At 48.3% G+C, this 18,687-nt stretch overlaps 1 protein-coding gene across 2 annotated transcripts in view; it reads right to left on the bottom strand.

The window, feature by feature from the left end:
* Nucleotides 1-18,687, bottom strand: part of ABCC6 (ATP binding cassette subfamily C member 6) — a 76,050-nt gene that overhangs the window by 14,074 nt on the left and 43,289 nt on the right. For both annotated transcript variants that reach the window (XM_038762866.1, XM_038762867.1), the window contains exons 22-26: nt 16,532-16,739; nt 13,285-13,595; nt 10,489-10,688; nt 8,350-8,476; nt 2,872-2,973 (exon numbers count right to left, since the gene is read on the bottom strand). In XM_038762866.1, the coding sequence (XP_038618794.1) occupies nt 2,872-2,973; nt 8,350-8,476; nt 10,489-10,688; nt 13,285-13,595; nt 16,532-16,739 (948 nt within the window). The remainder of the gene's footprint in view (nt 1-2,871; nt 2,974-8,349; nt 8,477-10,488; nt 10,689-13,284; nt 13,596-16,531; nt 16,740-18,687) is intronic.

Genomic DNA, 18,687 nt, shown 5'->3' with positions numbered 1-18,687 from the left:
CACTGAACCTGCTCTCGGAGGAGACACGACCCATCTGCAAACGCTGACAAGTTCCCCTCCTCTGATGAGCCCAGTGGCTCCTCGGAAAGGAGGTGATTGTCCCTTCACTCACTCACTCAATCAATCAATCAATCGTATTTATTGAGCGCTTACTGAGTGCAGAGCACTGTACTAAGCGCTTGGGAAGTACAAGTTGGCAACATATAGAGACGGTCCCTACCCAACAGTGGGCTCTCCTCCTACCATGGAGGGGCCGCGTCTAGAGTTTAAGAAGCAGGGAAATGGATGGGGGTGGTTAGGGCAGGTCAGGTCTGATCCTTGGGCAAGTCGCTTCACTTCCCTGTGCCTCAGTTCCCCCATCTGCAAAATGGGGATTGAGACTGCGAGCCCCACGCGGGACAGGGACTGTGTCCAACCCAATTTGCTTGTATTCACCCCAGCACCTAGTACAGTGTCAAAGTAAGCACTTAATTATTATTATTATCGCCTGTCAGTTGTCAACGCTCCCTTCCGTCCCCCACCTCCCCAGACCCTGTTCCCCACTCTTCTGACTCAGAGTTTAGGACTCAGTGTCCCTCCTGTAGCCTGGTGCTGTCATGATGGTGTTCATTAAGCATTCACTATGTGCCAAGCATGGTGCTAAATGTTGGGCAGGTACAAGGTCATCAGATCGGACACAGTTGTGATTCCCATCAGTGATTCTTGGTCTAAGAGGGAGGGGGAATGGGTATTTCATCCATCTTAGAGCTCAGTCAGTGCTTTGCACATAGTAAGCACTTAACAAATGCCATTAAAAAAATAGAGAAGCAGCGTGGCTCAGTGGAAAGAGCCCGGGCTATGGAGTCAGAGGTCATGGGTTCAAATCCCGGCTCCACCAATTGTCAGCTGTGTGACTTTGGGCAAGTCACTTCACTTCTCTGGACCTCAGTTCCCTCATCTGGAAAATGGGGGTGAAGACTGTGAGCCTCCTGTGGGACAACCTGATCACCTTGTAACCTCCCCGGTGCCAACTTGTACTTCCCAAGTGCTTAGCACAGTGCTCTGCACACAGTAAGCACTCAATAAATACGATTGAATGAATGAATGAATTAGAACAGTGCTTTGCACATAGTAAGCGCTTAATAAATGCCATTATTATCATTATAATTATTAATGGTAATTATTGAGTGCACGCTGTGTGCAGAGCATTGAATTTCACTCTTAGGAGAGTACGTTACAATAGAGTTGGTAGACACCATTCCTGCCTTTAAGGAGCTTACAATCTAGTGTATATATATATATATATATGTTTGTACATATTTATTACTCTATTTATCTATCTTACTTGTACATATCTATTCTATTTATTTTATTTTGTCAGTATGTTTGGTTTTGTTCTCTGTCTCCCCCTTCTAGACTGTGAGCCCGCTGTTGGGTAGGGACCGTCTCTATGTGTTACCGACTTGTACTTCCCAAGCGCTTAGTACAGTGCTCTGCACGCAGTAAGTGCTCAATAAGTACGATCGACTGATTGATTGATAGTATGAGAACAGTTGAGGGAACTGAGGCAGGGAGGTGAAGCGATTTGCCAAAGGTCAACTCCCCGCTCTTTCCAGTAGGCCATGCCACTTTAAGGTGGATTCTGTTTCCCTCCATTTCCTCTCCTGATGCTTGGCATTGATGGGGAGGAAGTGGAATCCCAGGGTCCGACGGCACCGGAGGTTAGGAGAGGGAATGGAGTTTGGGGGAACTGGAGGTGGAGGATCTCCGTTGCTGCTCCAGATTCTCGTCTACAACCCAGGTTGGATTTGGGTTCTAACAATCAATCAATCATATTTCTTGAGCGCTTACTGTGTTCAGAGCACTGTACTAAGCGCTTGGGAAGTACAAGTTGGCAACATATAGAGACAGTCCCTACCCAACAGTGGGCTCACAGTCTAGCAGCACCCAGGTTAGCACAATGGGAGCCTACCATCTCCCCTCACCCCCACGGTTCCTGACTCTCAACTTTCCCCCCATCCCGCCCCCAATCCACCATGTCTTCACTGGTCCGGGATGCCGCAGGGGATCCGAACTGAGGCCTAGATGTCAGAAGGACTAGGGTTCTAATCCCTGCTCTGCCACTTCATAATAAAAATAATTATGGTACTTGCTAAGCCCTTACTATGTGCTGATCGCTGTTCTAAGCGCTGGGGTAGATACAAGTTAGGTTGGATACAGTCCCTGTCCCACACAGGGCTCGAACTCTTAAATCCCCATTTTCCAGATGATGAAACTGAAGCCCTGAGAAGTGAAGTGATTTGTTCCAGGTCACAGAGCAGACACGTAGCAGAGCCAAGATTAGAACCCACGACCTGGGCTCTAGCCGCTAAGCAGTGATGCTTGCCTGCTCTGTGATCTTGAGCAAGTTGCTTCAGTTATCTTTAGAAAGGGGATTAAGACCGTGAGCCCCACGTGGGATCTGGACTGTGTCCGACCTGATCATCTCGTATCTAATCCAGTGCTTAGTACAGTGCCTGGCACATAGCACTTAAGAAATACCATTTTAAAAAGCCCTCGGCTGGTGGAGGGAGCCATTGGGGTGGATGAAGCGGCTGGAAGGGAGCAGGGAGGGAGTCACTTGCAGCTGTTGAGGAGTTTCCCAATGGACCACTTTCTGCCTCTAACTCGCCGGCCGTCCAGCTCTGGGGAGTGTGCGAGGAAACTTGGGATGCCCCTCTGGGGACCTTGAAAGTTGAGGACATGGGTCCCATGTCGCTACTTGGCCAAATTCCCAGGCTTCCCAGGGCACCCCCCTCTGATTGCGAAAAGTGCACTTCACACGTGACTGTCCTCCAGTTGGGAACTTGTTAGCCAAGCCACTGAGAGTGGGAGTAAAGCTGGACCGCTTACCTCCTTTGGTGTCTTAGAATATTCTGTCACCCTTTCCACTGAAACAATGTTGTTCTCCAGGCTGGTCCAGGAACGCACCACCCAGTGCAGGATTTCAGTGACCTAGTTTGAAAGAAGGTGGAGGCTCTTAGTGATGAATCCTTTCTGGGTCTGTTTATTGTCATATTGTACTCTCCTAAGCACTTAGTGCAGTGCTCAGCATGCAGTAAGTGCTCAATAAGAACGATCTAACGAATAATGGTAACACTCCTCAGGCCTAACTTGGGATTCCCTGAGAGTTTTCCTCAAATTCACTGATTCGGAGAAGAAACAAGGGAGGGAAACTCTCCTTTGAGGTTGTTGTTGGTTGTGCCTCCATGTGGCCCTGGTTGGAGATAAAATTGGCAGAAAAGAGAAGGAATAAGAACCTAATCCTTTCAGGACCCCATTTCTTAGGATCCACAAGGCCTCCATTATCCAGAATCCTCCAGGAGGACCCTCTGGAGGATGAAGAGACGGGCCAATCAGCAAGCCAGATAGAGCTCTTGAATTGAACTGAACTCAAGACTGAACTCCTTGTCTTCCCTCCCAAACCCCGCCCTCTCCCCGACTTTCCCATCACTGTTGACGGCACTACCATCCTTCCCGTCTCACAAGCCCGCAACCTTGGTGTCATCCTCGACTCCGCTCTCTCGTTCACCCCTCACATCCAAGCCGTCACCAAAAAGTGCCGCGCTCACCTCCGCAACATCGCCAAGATCCGCCCTTTCCTTTCCATCCAAACCGCTACCCTGCTGGTTCAATCTCTCATCTTATCCCGACTGGATGACTGCATCAGCCTCCTCTCTGATCTCCCATCTTCCTGTCTCTCCCCACTTCAATCTATATTTCACGCCACTGCCCAGATCATCTTTGTGCAGAAATGCTCTGGGCTTGTCACTCCCCTCAAAAATCTCCAGTGGCTACCAATCAACCTACGTATCAGGAAAAAACTCCTCACTCTTGGCTTCAAGGCTGTCCATCCCCTCACCCCCTCCTACTTCACCTCCCTTCTTTCCTTCTCCAGCCCAGCCCGCACCCTCCGCTCCTCTGCCGCTCACCTCCTCACCGTGCCTCATTCTCCCCTGTCCCGCCGTCAACCTCCGGCCCACGTCCTCCCCCTGGCCTGGAATGCCCTCCCTCCGCACATCCGCCAAGCTAGCTGTCTTCCTCCCTTCAAAGCCCTACTGAGAGCTCACCTCCTCCAGGAGGCCTTTCCAGACTGAGCCCCCTCCTTCCTCTCCCCCTCCCTATCCCTCCCACCCTACCTCCTTCCCCTCCCCACAGCACCTGTATATATATTTGTACAGATTTATTACTCTATTGACTTTACTTGTACATATTTACTATTCTATTTATTTTATTTTGTTAATATGTTTTGTTTTGTCGTCTGTCTCCCTCTAGACTGTGATCCCGCTGTTGGGTAGGGACCGTCTCTATATGTCCCCAACTAGTACTTCCCAAGTGCTTAGCATAGTGCTCTGCACACAGTAAGCGCTCAATAAATACGATTGAATAAATGAATGAGTTCAAGAGTCTTATTCCTCTGACTCAGTTATTCGGACATGTGGCTTCTCTGACCACAAGGTAAATAAACTTCTGAGTACATACACTTGGTCCCAAGTAAGTTTGTGTTTATAGAACTTTGTGTATTTATGGAAATTTGCTGGGGTGTTTATGGAAGCTTGTGTATTTACTGAACCTTGTATAATTACGGAAGTGTAAGCATTTGGATTTAATCTCCCTCCCTGAGAATTAAAGCTAAATGTCTGGGCCCAAGATTCCTGTGGTGGGTGGAGAATGGACCACCTAAACACAGTTAACTCCCTAGTTCCTCCAAGCTTTTCCCAGAAGGTCGGAGAGATTATAGGGCTAAATCTGTGCTAAGTGCTAATTAGCTAATTGATTACATTCCTCCCGAAAGGGAAGCTCAATCCATTGCATCTAAACAACTCAATAATTCAATTCACCTCGCGGAATAAATTTTATATAAAACTCAGGCTTTCCATCCCAGCCTCTCTCTCTCTCTCTCTCTCGCCTTGCTGATTACTGAACGAACCCGTGTTTTGTGTTGTTGTGTTGTTATCTGTCTCCCCCTTCTAGACTGTGAGCCCGTAGTTGGGTAGGGACCGCCTCTATATGTTGCTGACTTGTACTTCCCAAGCACTTAGTCCAGTGCTCTGCACACAGTAAGCGCTCAATAAATACGATTGAATGAATGACTGAATGCATCTGTGAAGTAGAACTTAGAAATGAGCTTTTTCAATGAGCTCAAAATGTAGGATCTGCTATGAAGAAGTCTCTCGGTTGTGGAGCGGGAAGACACTGCCTGGCCACTGTCACGATATTAATAATTATAATAGTAGTAGTATTAGTTAATCAATCAATCGTATTTATTGAGTGCTTACTGTGTGCAGAGCACTGTACTAAGCGCTTGGGAAGTACAAGTTGGCAATCAATCAATCAATCGGTCGTACTTATTGAGCGCTTACTGTGTGCAGAGCACTGTACTAAGCACTTGGGAAGTACAAGTTGGCAACATATAGAGACGGTCCCTACCCAACAGTGGGCTCACAGTCTAGAAGAGCGACCAAATAGGACTGTTGGTTGCCCAGGGAGAAAGAGATCAGGGATTTCCCTGATTCCAGACTGTGCTGCTACAGGCTCTGTTAATGATGGTGTTTGGTACACACTTACTATGTGCCAACCACTGTTCTAAGCACTGGGACAGATAATAATAATAATAATAATGGCATTTATTAAGCCAGTGCTCTGTGCCAACCACCGTACTAAGCGTCGGGGTGGAAACAGTGTAATCACGTCTCACAAGGGGCTCACATTCTAAGTAGTACGGAGCATGGGTATGGGATTCCCCTTTTGCAGATGGGGAACTGAGGTGCAAAGAAGTTAAGTGACTTGGCCAAGGTCACACAGCAAGTGAGTGGATTAGAACCCAGTTCCTCTGACTCCCAGTTGTCTTCTCTTTCCCCTAGGCCCCGCTGCTTCCTGCTGACCTGGCCTCCAGCACGTGCGAAGGTGAGCTGTCTCTGGGAATATCCTCCCTCTGAACTAAAGGCAGGGAGTTACTCTCAGCTCCTCAGGTCAAGGGAAAGAGGGGGCACTGGGGGAGGATGAAATCCACAGGAAACCAACTTTCTTCCCCAAGAAACCTGTGTTTCAACTCATCCGCACTCTGGGGAAGTACACGCAGCCCTCAGGATTAGTCACCGATCCTCCCCTGAGACTTCTCGGGAACCCAGTTGGCTTTCCTGCTCTGCTGCTTTGTGGCTTCCTGTCACAGAACAGAGCTTGGCACATAGTAAGTGCTTAACAAATACCATCATTATCATTATCCAGTGCTGAGAACAGTGCTTGGCACATAGTAAGTGCTTAACAAATACCATCATTACCATTATCCAGTGCTGAGAACAGTGCTTGGCACATAGTAAGCACTTAACAAATACCATCATTATTATCATCATTACCCCAGCGCTTAGTACAGTGCTTGGCACATAGTAAGCACTTAACACATACCATCATTATAATAATAATAATAATAATAATGACATTTATTAAGCGCTGTGTGCAAAGCACTGTTCTAAGTGCTGGGGAGGTTACAGGGTGATCGGGTTATCCCGAGGGGGGATTCGCGGTCTTAGTCCCCATTTTACAGATGAGGTCACTGCGGCACAGAGAAGTTAAGTGACTTTCCCAAAGTCACTCAGCTGACAATCAGGAGGCCTTCCCAGACTGAGCCCCCTCCTTCCTCTCCCCATCCCCACCGCCTTACCTCCTTCCCCTCCCCACAGCACCTGTATATATGTTTGTACAGATTTATTACTCTATTTGTTTTACTTGTGCAGATTTATTCTATTTATTTTATTTTGTTAATATGTTTTGTTTTGTTGTCTGTCTCCCCCTTCTAGACTGTGAGCCTGCTGTTGGGTAGGGACCATCTCTACATGTTGCCAACTTGTACTTCCCAAGCGCTTAGTACAGTGCTCTGCACACAGTAAGTGCTCAATAAATACGAATGAAAGAATGAATGAACAGAATACCGGTGACCCTCTTAATTCCCCCTCCTGCGGAAGTCATTCCCCTGCTTCACTAGTGGCCCAGGAGATAAAAATGGGGGTAAGGGATATAGAAGTGAGCAAAGAAGGAGTCAGGTGCGGGAACGGAGGGCGCGGGGTATGGACACAGGCTGTGGCATCTTCTGGGTGATGTCAGGTGGGCGGAGAGGCCGATGTGGAAGACCCCTGGGGCTATTTCCAGAAAAGCTGATGTGAACCTCAGTTACCTCATCTGTAAAGTGGGGATTAAGACTGTGAGACCCCCCTGGGACAACTAGATCACCTTGTAACACCCTCTATTACTCTATTTATTTATTTAATTTACTTGTACATATTTATTCTACGTATTTTATTTTGTTAATATGTTTTGTTTTGTTCTCTGTCTCCCCCTTCTAGACTGTGAGCCCACTGTTGGGTAGGGACCGTCTCTAGATGTTGCCAACTTGGACTTCCCAAGTGCTTAGTACAGTGCCCTCACACAGTAAGCGCTCAATAAATATGATTGAATGAATGAATGAATGAACCATTCCCAACTGTCTGGGCAACTTAGAACAATGCTGGTGAATTGTGCTCTGCACCATTAGAGGTGGTGAGGAGCGGGTTATAATGCAATTGTCCAGTCAGCCTCCGCTCAGTCTTTCCAATGTTCTCCTCAGATCGGACACTCGCCCCAGGCTGGGACCCTTCAGCTTTCCATTCATTCATTCAATCGCATTTATCGAGCGCTTACTGTGCGCAAAGCACCGTACTAAGCGTTTGACTCCCCGTAATACGGAGGAGGAAACCAAAACTCACATTTCCCCTAAGGTGCCGCCACCATTCATTCATTCATTCAATCGTATTTATTGAGCGCTTACTGTGTGCAGAGCACTGTACTAAGCACTTAAGTTATTACTCATTTATTTTACTTGTACCTATCTATTCTATTTATTTTATTTTGTCAGTATGTTTGGTTTTGTTCTCTGTCTCCCCCTTCTAGACTGTGAGCCCGCTGGTGGGTAGGGACTGTCTCTATATGTTGCCAGCCTTGTACTTTCCAAGCACTTAGTACAGTGCTCTGCACACAGTAAGTGCTCAATAAATACGATTGATTGATTGATTAAGTTGGCAACATATAGAGACGGTCCCTACCCAACAGTGGGCTCACAGTCCAGAAGGGAGTGAGGAAATTAAGGTCAAAAAGAGAGCCCGTTCTTTGCCAAGAAACAGCCAGGATTCCCTCTTCGAGGACTGGAGGGGGGAAAGAGGTGGGCATGGGAAAGTACAGCTCCAGTAGACAGTATCAGTTAACGGGGGTCATTCCGGGCACCAGCCTCTCTTCGTCCCAACGGGAAGTGGAAGTCGGATCGGCGGGACCCGGAGAACGTGCCAGCTGGCTCTCGCCTACCTGCAGAGAAGTGGTGACTGAGAAGGCCACGATCCCGGGACTGAGGTGGGCTCTGCTTATCACTGCGAAGACCGCGGCGGAGAGGACGATGCCGTTTCCCAGAAGTTCCAGGTTGGTAGCCAGCCACCTGAAGCAGGTCAATCGATCAATCAATTAATCCAGAACACTTATTGAGCACCTACTGTGGGCAGTTGCACTGTACTATGTGCTTGGGAGAGTACTACGCAGTAAGTAGATATGATCCCTGCCCCCAAGGAACTTACAAACTAACGGAGACAGAAATGAAAATGTATTCACCGGTAGGGAAAACAACCAAATTTAAAAATATTCACATAAGCATTGAGGGGACAAAGGGGCGAGTACCAAAGTGCTTAGCAGGAGGGCATGGGGATCAATCAATCATATTTATCGAAGGCTCACTGAGTGCAGAGCTCTGTACTAAGTGCCCGGGAGAGTCCGATACAACAGAATTAGCAGACACGTTTCCTGCCCATAGCGATATTATAGTGACGTGGTAGGGTGGAAAATACGGTGGGAAGATGACAGATCAATTAATCAATCAATCGATGGTATTTAGTGAGTGTTTGCTGTGTGCAGAGTGCTATAATAATAATAATTGTGGTATTTAAGCCCTATTAACGTCACATCTCCTCCAAGAGACGTACTCCGATTAAGCTCTCTTTTCCCCGGTCCCCTCTCCCTTCTGCATCATCTAAGGACTTGGATCTATGACTTTTGGGGATTTGATATTTACCCCACCCTCTGCCCTTAAATATTATAAATTATGTATTTTATGTATCAATGTCTGCCTCCCTCTCTAGATTATAAGCACTGTGGGCAGAGAATACGTCTACCAATTCTGTTGTATTGTACTCTCCCAAGTGCAGACTACAGCGCTGTGCACACAGTAAGTGCTCAATCAATACCACTGATGTTGACGATATTATGTACTGAATAATAGGGGGGTGTTTCTTAAGTGCTTACACTGTTGCCAAGCACTGTACTAAGCGCTGGATAGATACTAGGTCATCAAAGGGGACAGAGTCCCTGTCCCACACGGGGCTCACAGTCTAAGAGGAAGGGGAAAGGCGAGTATCTTAACCCCATTTTATAGATGAGGAAACTGAGGCAAAGAGAAGTTAAAAGTGACTTGTTGCAGGCCACCCAGGGGGCCAGGGTGACTAGACCCCAAGTCTCCTGACATCCAAGGTCACAGAGTGGAAGCAGAAGTGGCTCAGTGGAAAGAGCCCTGGCTTTGGAGTCAGAGGTCATGGGTTCAAATACCTGGATCCACCAACTGTCAGCTGTGTGACTTTGGGCTAGTCACTTCACTTCTCTGTGCCTCAGTTACCTCATCTGCAAAATGGGGATTAAAACTGTGAGCCCCCCGTGGGACAACCTGATCACTTTGTAACCCCTCCAGCGCTTAGAACAGTGCCTTGCACGTAGTAAGCGCTTAACAAATACCATCATTATTATTATTATCCCAGCCCATGCTCTCTCAACTAGTTGCATCATGTTCTGTAGGAAATTTCCCCCCCTCCCCTCTCCCTTGGCCTCAGGGTATACAAAAAAAACAGCAAGGCCTAGAGGAAAGAGCACAGGCTTGGGAGTCAGAAGGTTATGGGTTCTAATCCCGGTCCCTCCACTTGTCTGCTGTGTGACCTTCATTTCGCTGGGCCTCAGTTACCTCATCTGTAAAATGGGGATTAAGACCGTGAGCCCTATGCGTCCCCCTCTCCATCCCCCCCATCTTACCTCCTTCCCTTCCCCACAGCACCTGTACATATGTATATATGTTTGTACATATTTATTACTCTATTTATTTTACTTGTACATATCTGTTCTATTTATTTTATTTTGTTAGTATGTTTGGTTTCGTTCTCTGTCTCCCCCTTTTAGACTGTGAGCCCGCTGTTGGGTAGGGACCGTCTCTATATGTTGCCGACTTGTACTTCCCAAGCGCTTAGTACAGTGCTGTGCACGTAGTGAGCGCTCAATAAATACGATTGATGATGATGATGACAGGGACTGCGTCCGAACTGGTTATCTTGTATCTCGTACCTGCCAGTGCCTGGCCAATGGTAAGCGCTTAATAGCACAATTATCATTACTATTATTACAAAAACCTCTTCTCACCGGTCGGCCACCAGCCTGGGGAAGCTGACTCTTTGATTCTCATCCACGTGGCCGTCGCTCCGGGAGACAAACCGGCTCTGGGCCCGGAAAGCGCGAATCACACTGCTCCCCTGGAAGGTCATCGAGATGTGGGAGTAGATGGGGGACTGGCTGGCGGATTCCAGGCGCCGCAGCTGGCAGGAACTGGCCACGTAGAAGCTCTGAGGCCGGGCAGAGGGGAAAGGGCAGGACTTGGGTCATCGTGCCTCCAGCCACCCGGCCCTCCCCCGAAGACGGACGCCTCCCGCCTTGGCCCAGGGCCTTGGCCTGAGAAAAGCAGCATGGTTCAGTGGAAAGAGCCCCTCCCGCTGTTGGGTAGGGACCGTTTCTATACGTTGCCAACTTCTACTTCCAAGTGCTGCACACAGTAAGCGCTCAATAAATACGATTGAATTGAACGAATGAATGGAGTCAGCGGTCAGGGGTTCAAATCCCAGCTCCTCCGTCCTCCGTCAGTGTGACTTTGGGCCAGTCACTTAACTTCTCTGCGCCTCAGTTACCTCATCTGTAACATGGGGATTGACTGTGAGGTCACTTAGCTTCTCTGCGCCTCAGTAACCTCATCTGTAAAATGGAGATTGACTGTGAGGGCACTTCACTTCTCTGCGCCTCAGTTACCTCATCTGTAAAATGGGGATTGACTGTGAGGTCACAACTTCTCTGCGCCTCAGTTACCTGTAAAATGGGGATTGACTGTGAGGGCACTTCACTTCTCTGCGCCTCAGTTACCTCATCTGTAAAATGGGGATTGACTGTGAGGTCACTTCACTTCTCTGCGCCTCAGTTACCTCATCTGTAAAATGGGGATTGACTGTGAGGTCACTTAGCTTCTCTGCACCTCAGTTACCTCATCTGTAAAATGGGGATTGACTGTGAGGTCACTTAACTTCTCTGCACCTCAGTTACCTCATCTGTAAAATGGGGATTGACTGTGAGGGCACTTCTCTGCGCCTCAGTTACCTCATCAGTAAAATGGAGGTTGACTGTGAGGGCACTTCACTTCTCTGCGCCTCAGTTACCTCATTTGTAAAATGGGGATTGACTGTGAGGTCACAACTTCTCTGCGCCTCAGTTAACTGTAAAATGGAGGATTGACTGTGAGGTCACTTCACTTCTCTGCACCTCAATTACCTCATCTGTAAAATGGGGATTGACTGTGAGGTCACAACTTCTCTGTGCCTCAGTTACCTGTAAAATGGGGATTGACTGTGAGGGCACTTAACTTCTCTGCGCCTCAGTTACCTCACCTGTAAAATGGGGATTGACTGTGAGGTCACTTCACTTCTCTGCACCTCAGTTACCTCATCTGTAAAATGGGGATTGACTGTGAGGTCACTTAACTTCTCTGCGCCTCAGTTACCTGTAAAATGGGGATTGACTGTGAGGGCACTTCACTTCTCTGCGCCTCAGTTACCTCATCTGTAAAATGGAGATTGACTGTGAGGGCACTTCTCTGCGCCTCAGTTACCTCATCTGTAAAATGGGGATTGACTGGGAGCCCCCTGTGGGACAACCTGATCACCTCGTAACCTTCCCAGTGCTTAGAACAGTGCTTGGCACATAGTAAGCGCTTAATAAATGCTGTCATCATCAGCTGATGATAATAATAATCATTACAGTACTTGTTAAGTACTTACTATCGACCCCCGGCCCACGACATCCCCCTGGCCTGGAATGCCCCCAATCCCTCTGCCCATCCGCCAAACCAGCTCTCTTCCTCCCTTCAAGGCCCTACTGAGAGCTCACCTCCTCCAGGAGGCCTTCCCAGACTGAGCCCCTTCCTTCCTCTCCCCCTCGTCCCCCTCTCCATCCCCCCATCTTACCTCCTTCCCTTCCCCACAGCACCTGTATATATGTATATATGTTTGTACATATTTATTACTCTATTTATTTATTTTGCTTGTACATATCTATGCTATTTATTTTATTTTGTTAGTATGCTTGGTTTTGTTCTCTGTCTCCCCCTTCTAGACCGTGAGCCCACTGTTGGGTAGGGACTGTCTCTATATGTTGCCAACTTGTACTTCCCAAGCGCTTAGTGCAGTGCTCTGCACACAGTAAGCGCTCAATAAATACGATTGATTGATTGATTGATTACTATATGCCAAGTACCGATCTAAACACTGGGGTAGATACGAGGTAATCGGGTAGGACACAGTCCCTGCCCCCCAAGGGGCCCACAGCCTTAATCCCCATTTGAAAGATGCGGTAACTGAGGCTCAGAGAAGTTAAGCGATAGACTCCGCCAATTGCCAGCTCTGTGACTTTGGGCAAGTGCCTCAGTTTCCTCCTCTGTAAAATGGGGATTAAGACTGTGAGCCCCATGTGGGACAACCTAATCACCTTGTAACCTCCCCAGATCTTAGAATAGTGCTTTGGACATAGTAAGCGCTTAATAAATGCCATTATTATTATTATTATTATCATTTGCCCAAGGTCACACAGGAGACACGTGGCAGAGCCGGGATTAAAACCAAGGTCCTGCCGACTTTTAGGCCCACGGTCTATATTTATTAATCACGCTGCTTCTTAATTGACAGCTCTTCTCAGCTGATAGATGCTTGTTGCTAGGCCCTCCACTCCCATCCCCAGGCCCAGGATAGTGAGGGCAGGGGTCGGAGTGCCTAGAGGTGCCTGGAGATCCACAGGGAGAGACCCCTGGAAGAGAAAAGGATCGGGTGCCCCGAAGCGGGGACGCTTCCCAAGGGGAGAACCTGGATTTTGGGGTGAGAAGAAGCCTCACTTCGGCCCCGGTACCTGAAACACGCCGTAGAACAAGAGGAGCGGCAGGATCACCAAAGCCGCCATTGGGGTGGCCACCACCACCACCAGGCAGACCTCCAGGAGTCCACACAGGAACCCCAAGAAGGACTTGAGCTTGTCGGGGATCTCAGCGTCTATGGCGTCCGTGTCCTTGGAGAAGCGGTTGAGCAGGTTGCCCACCGGCGTCTTCTCGAAGAAGCCCATGGGGCAGCGGGAGACACTCCGCAGGAGCTCTCGGAACAATCGGTGAGAGGCGCACGCTCCTCCCAGCAGGACGGCAGCGATGGAGCCGAACTTCCCCATGGCTGAGGCGCAAGGAGAAGTAGAAGAGGTTAATAATAGTAATAATAATAATAATACTAGTGGCATTTATTAAGCGCTTACTATGTGCAAAGCACTGTTCTAAGCACTGGGGGGGATACAAGGTGATCAGGTTGTCCCACGTCAGGCTCCCAGTCTTAATCCCCACTTTACAGATGAAGTAACTGAGGCTCAGAGAAGTTAAGTGACTTGCCCAAGGTCACACAGCTGACATGTGGCGGAGTTAACTTCTCTGTGTCTCAGTTACCTCATCTGGAAAATGGGGGTTACGACTGTGAGCCCCCCGTGGGACAAGCTGATCACCTTGTAACCTCCCCAGCGCTTAAAACAGTGCTTTGCACATAGTAAGCACTTAATAAATGCCATTATCATTATCATTGTTATTACAGAAGCAGCGTGGCTCAGTGGAAAGAGCGCGGGCCTCGGAGTCAGGGGTCATGGGTTCTAATCCCGGCTCAGCCGCTTTCATTCATTCATTCATTCAATCGTATTTATTTTTTTTTATCTTTTATTTCTAATGGCATTTATTAAGCACTTACTATGTGCAAAGCACCGTTCTAAGCGCTGGATTGAGCGCTTACTGTGTGCAGAGCACTGTACTAAGCGCTTGGGAAGTACAAGTTGGCAACATATAGAGACGGTCCCTACCCAACAGCGGGCTCACAGACTAGGAACCCCATGCTTGTCAGCTGTGTGACTTTGGGCAAGTCACCTCACTTCCCTGTGCCTCAGTCACCTCATCTGTAAAATGGGGATTAAGACTGTGAGCCCCCCGTGGGACAACCTGATCACCTTGGATCCACCCTAGCGCTTAGAACAGTGCTTTGCACACAGTAAGCGCTTAACAAATGTCATCATTAATCAATTACAGCTATGGTCCCTGTCCCATGGGGAGCTTGCTGTCTAAGAGGGAAGGAGAACAGGGATGGAATCCCCATTTCACAGAGGAAGAAACTGAGGGGCCGACGAGGAAAGTGACTCGCCCGAGGTCACACGGCACGGAAGCGGCGGAGCTGAGATTAAAACTTGGGCCTCTCGACTCCCAGACAGGGAGCTTTTTCCACGATGTTTCTTGACTCTGAGTGGAATCTGAGAATCTAAATGAACCCTTCAACTCGCTCCCCTTGGGAGTGGTGATGGGAGAGAGGGAATGAGGTCTGTTTTTTTTACCACAGAAAGGAAATGGGAAGAGAGCTGACCCCAAAACGGTGGGTTCTGGAGGCAATCCATGAAGCCTGTTTCTTTTGTCAGGGCCTCAAAATGGAGACTGCTCCCTCCTTCAAGTCTCAGCTCCATTTCTAATGCATTTAGAGAGAGAGGTCCCAGGCTCTTCAGGAGCTGACCCCACGATGGCCTGCCCTGCTCCTCTTCCTCCTTCTCCTCCCACCCCAGTCCCCTGGGTTTTTGAGGGGATTTTCCATTTTCCAGCTGAGCTAGCTGAGGCCCAGAGAAGTGAAGTGACTTGTCCAGGGTCACACAGCTGACAATTGGCAGAGCCGGGATTTGAACCCACGACCTCTGACTCCAAAGCCCGGGCTCTTTCTACTGAGCCACGCATGCTGTTCGTATCTGCAGGCTCCGTCTGTTGGTACTTTTGTCAGTCAATCGCATTTATGGAGCACTTACTGCGTACAGAGCACTGTTCTAAGCGGTGGGGAGAGTTTAATACAACAATAAACAGACACATTTCCTGCCCACAACGAGCTTACGGTCCGGAGGACTGCGAATACTCATTTTTCCTCAATCGTAGCCAATCCCAAGGGTGGCAAATTCCACGGGGGAGAAGCTAAAGTTGGGCAGTTTCCTAACTGTGTCTCCAACCTTGACTTCTCCTCGTGAGTGATTTCATCGGCTGTTTCATTCTGATGTGGCCTCCTGCTTTCTGCTTGTACTTGTATTTTCTTCAGTTTGCTCCCCGCCACATGTCTGCTGTGTAGCCTTGGGCAAGTTACTTCACTTCTCTGGGCCTCATTTACCCCACCTGTAAAATGGGGATTAATAGTACGAGCCCTATATGGGGCAGGGACTGAGTCCAACCTGACTACGTTGTATCTACCTCAGTGCTGAGAACAGTGCTTATTTTATTTGTACATATTTATCTTATTTATTTTATTTTGTTAATATGCTTTGTTTTGTTCTCTGTCTCCCCCTTCTAGACTGTGAGCCCACTGTTGGGTAGGGACCGTCTCTATATGTTGCCAACTTGTACTTCCCAAGCGCTTAGTACAGTGCTCTGCACACAGTAAGCGCTCAATAAATACGATGGAATGAATGAATGAATGACTACGTTTACCTCAGTGCTTAGAACGGTGCTTATTTTATTTGTACATATTTATTCTATTTATTTTATTTTGTTAATATGCTTTGTTTTGTTCTCTGTCTCCCCCTTCTAGACCGTGAGCCCACTGTTGAGTGGGGACCGTCTCTATATGTTGCCAACTTGGACTTCCCAAGTGTTTAGTACAGTGCTCTGCACACAGTAAGCACTCAATAAATACGATGGAATGAATGAATGAATGACTACGTTTACCTCAGTGCTTAGAACGGTGCTTATTTTATTTGTACATATTTATTCTATTTATTTTATTTTGTTAATATGCTTTGTTTTGTTCTCTGTCTCCCCCTTCTAGACTGTGAGCCCGCTGTTGGGTAGGGGACCGTGTCTATATGTTGCCAACTGGGACTTCCCAAGTGCTTAGTACAGTGCTCTGCACACAGTAAGCGCTCAATAAATACGATTGAATGAATGAATGAGGGAAATGGGGAGCAAGGAATGGAGGAGCTGCAAGGGGCTTCCCTTTTTGACCCCTTGCTGTGGTAGAGACTGAACCCTGTTGGGGCAGGAAAATGAGCTGGACTGGGAGAGATAGAGGAGGGGGAGAGGAAGAAGAAAAGATCCAGGGGCCCGGGCCGGGGAAACCTTGGAGGAAGCCCAGCGCTCCGAAGACTCCGAGCCTCAGTCTGGTGTGCTGCTGGACGCCGTTGGTGATGGGGTCATCTACCCACAAGCTGAGCCAGTAACTGCTAGAGAACGAGGCCACTTGCTGACAGAGGAAAAACAGCAGGGTGATGAGGCAGCCCGGAGTCCCTGCCGCCCTCACATAGGCGAGGTAGAGGCCTAGGTTCACCTGGAATGAAAGGTTCACGGAGAGAACCATCAGTTAGCTTTGTGTGACGGCGCTGAGAGGAAAATCCAAAGCTCAGCGGGAAACCTGCTGTCTTCATTGTCTCTGGTAAAATCAACAGTGGCTACCAGTCAACCTACGCATCAGGCAGAAACTCCTCACCCTCGGCTTCAAGACTGTCCATCCCCTCACCCCCTCCTACCTCACCTCCCTTCTCTCCTTCTCCAGCCCAGCCCGCACCCTCCGCTCCTCTGCCGCTAACCTCCTCACCGTACCTCGTTCTCGCCTGTCCCACTGTCGACCCCCAGCCCACGTCCTCCCCTGGGCCTGGAATGCCCCCAATCCCTCTGCCCATCCGCCAAGCTAGCTCTCTTTCTCCCTTCAAGGCCCTACTGAGAGCTCACCTCCTCCAGGAGGCCTTCCCAGACTGAGCCCCCTTCTTCCTCTCCCCCTCCTCCCCCTCTCCATCCCCCCCCGCCTTGCCTCCTTCCCTTCCCCACAGCACCTGCATATATGTATATATGTTTGTACGTATTTATTACTCTAGTTATTTTACTTGTACATATCTATTCTATGTATTTTATTTTGTTAATATGTTTTGTTTTGTTCTCTTTCTGCCCCTTCTAGACTGTGAGCCCACTGTTGGGTAGGGCCCGTCTCTATATGTTGCCGACTTGTACTTCCCAAGCGCTTAGTACAGTGCTCTGCACACAGTAAGCGCTCAATAAATACCATTGATTGATTGTTAAAAATAACCACTTTTCTCCTTCCTACCTTCCCTAGCTGATTTTCTACCATAACCCAATCTGCACACTTTGCTCCTCTAACAGCAGCCTCTAGACTGAAGCTTCCTTTTTTTTATGGTGTCTTTGTTCTCTTCCCCCATTAAAAGATGAAATTCGTTTCAGATGGCAACTGGGACGCAAAACTCTCCGAACGTGTCCTGTGATCCTGGCACTTTCCTGGCTGCCCGGAGGGGAGTCGACCAGGACCATAAGCCAGCCAGGACTGCGGTATCCCTGGATCCCTTCGACCAGTAAGACACTATGAAGCGGTATGAGAGCAAAGAAAAGACGGATAAACGTAAGCCTCCCTCCCTCCTTTTTTTTTTTTTTTAATGGTATTTGTTAAGTGCTTACTATGTGCAGGCACTGTATTGAGCGCTGGGGTAGATACAAGCTAATAATAAATGTATTAAGCGCTTACTATATGCAAAGCACTGTTCCAAGCACTGGGGAGTTTACAAGGTGATCAGGTTGCCCCACATGTGGGGCTCACCGTCTTCATCCCCATTTTACAGATGAGGTAACTGAGGCATAGAGAAGTTAAGTGACTTGCCCAAAGTCACACAGCTGGGTTTTGAACCGATTCATTCATTCATTCAATCGTATTTATTGAGCGCTTACTTTGTGCAGAGCACTGTACTTGGGAAGTACAAGTCGGTAACATACAGAGACGGTCCCTACCCAACAGCGGGCTCAATCAGTCAATCAATCAATCAATCGTATTTATTGAGCACTTACTGTGTGCAGAGCACTGTACTAAGCGCTTGGGAAGTACAAGTTGGCAACATATAGAGACGGTCCCTACCCAACAGTGGGCTCACAGTCTAGAAGGGGGAGACAGGCAACAAAACAAAACATATTAACAAAATAAAATAAATAGAATAAATATGTACAAGTAAAATAGAGTAATAAATATGTACAAACATATATACATATATACAGGTGCTGTGGGGAGGGGAAGGAGGGAAGGCGGGGGGGATGGGGAGGGGGATTTGAACCCATGACCTCCGACTCCAAAGCCCGGGCTCCTTCCCCTGGGCCACGCCGCTTCTCTATAAGCAGAAATAATAATACAAAATAATGGAAATAATAATGAGAAATAATTTCCACCCTCAGGTCGAAGGTGGGGGGCTCCTGGGCCCGGCTGGGCGACCCCCGCTACTGAC

Source organism: Tachyglossus aculeatus, chromosome 21 (assembly GCF_015852505.1).
Source record: "Tachyglossus aculeatus isolate mTacAcu1 chromosome 21, mTacAcu1.pri, whole genome shotgun sequence".
Lineage (NCBI taxonomy): Eukaryota > Metazoa > Chordata > Mammalia > Monotremata > Tachyglossidae > Tachyglossus > Tachyglossus aculeatus.
This window is presented reverse-complemented; position numbering and strand designations above follow the sequence as displayed.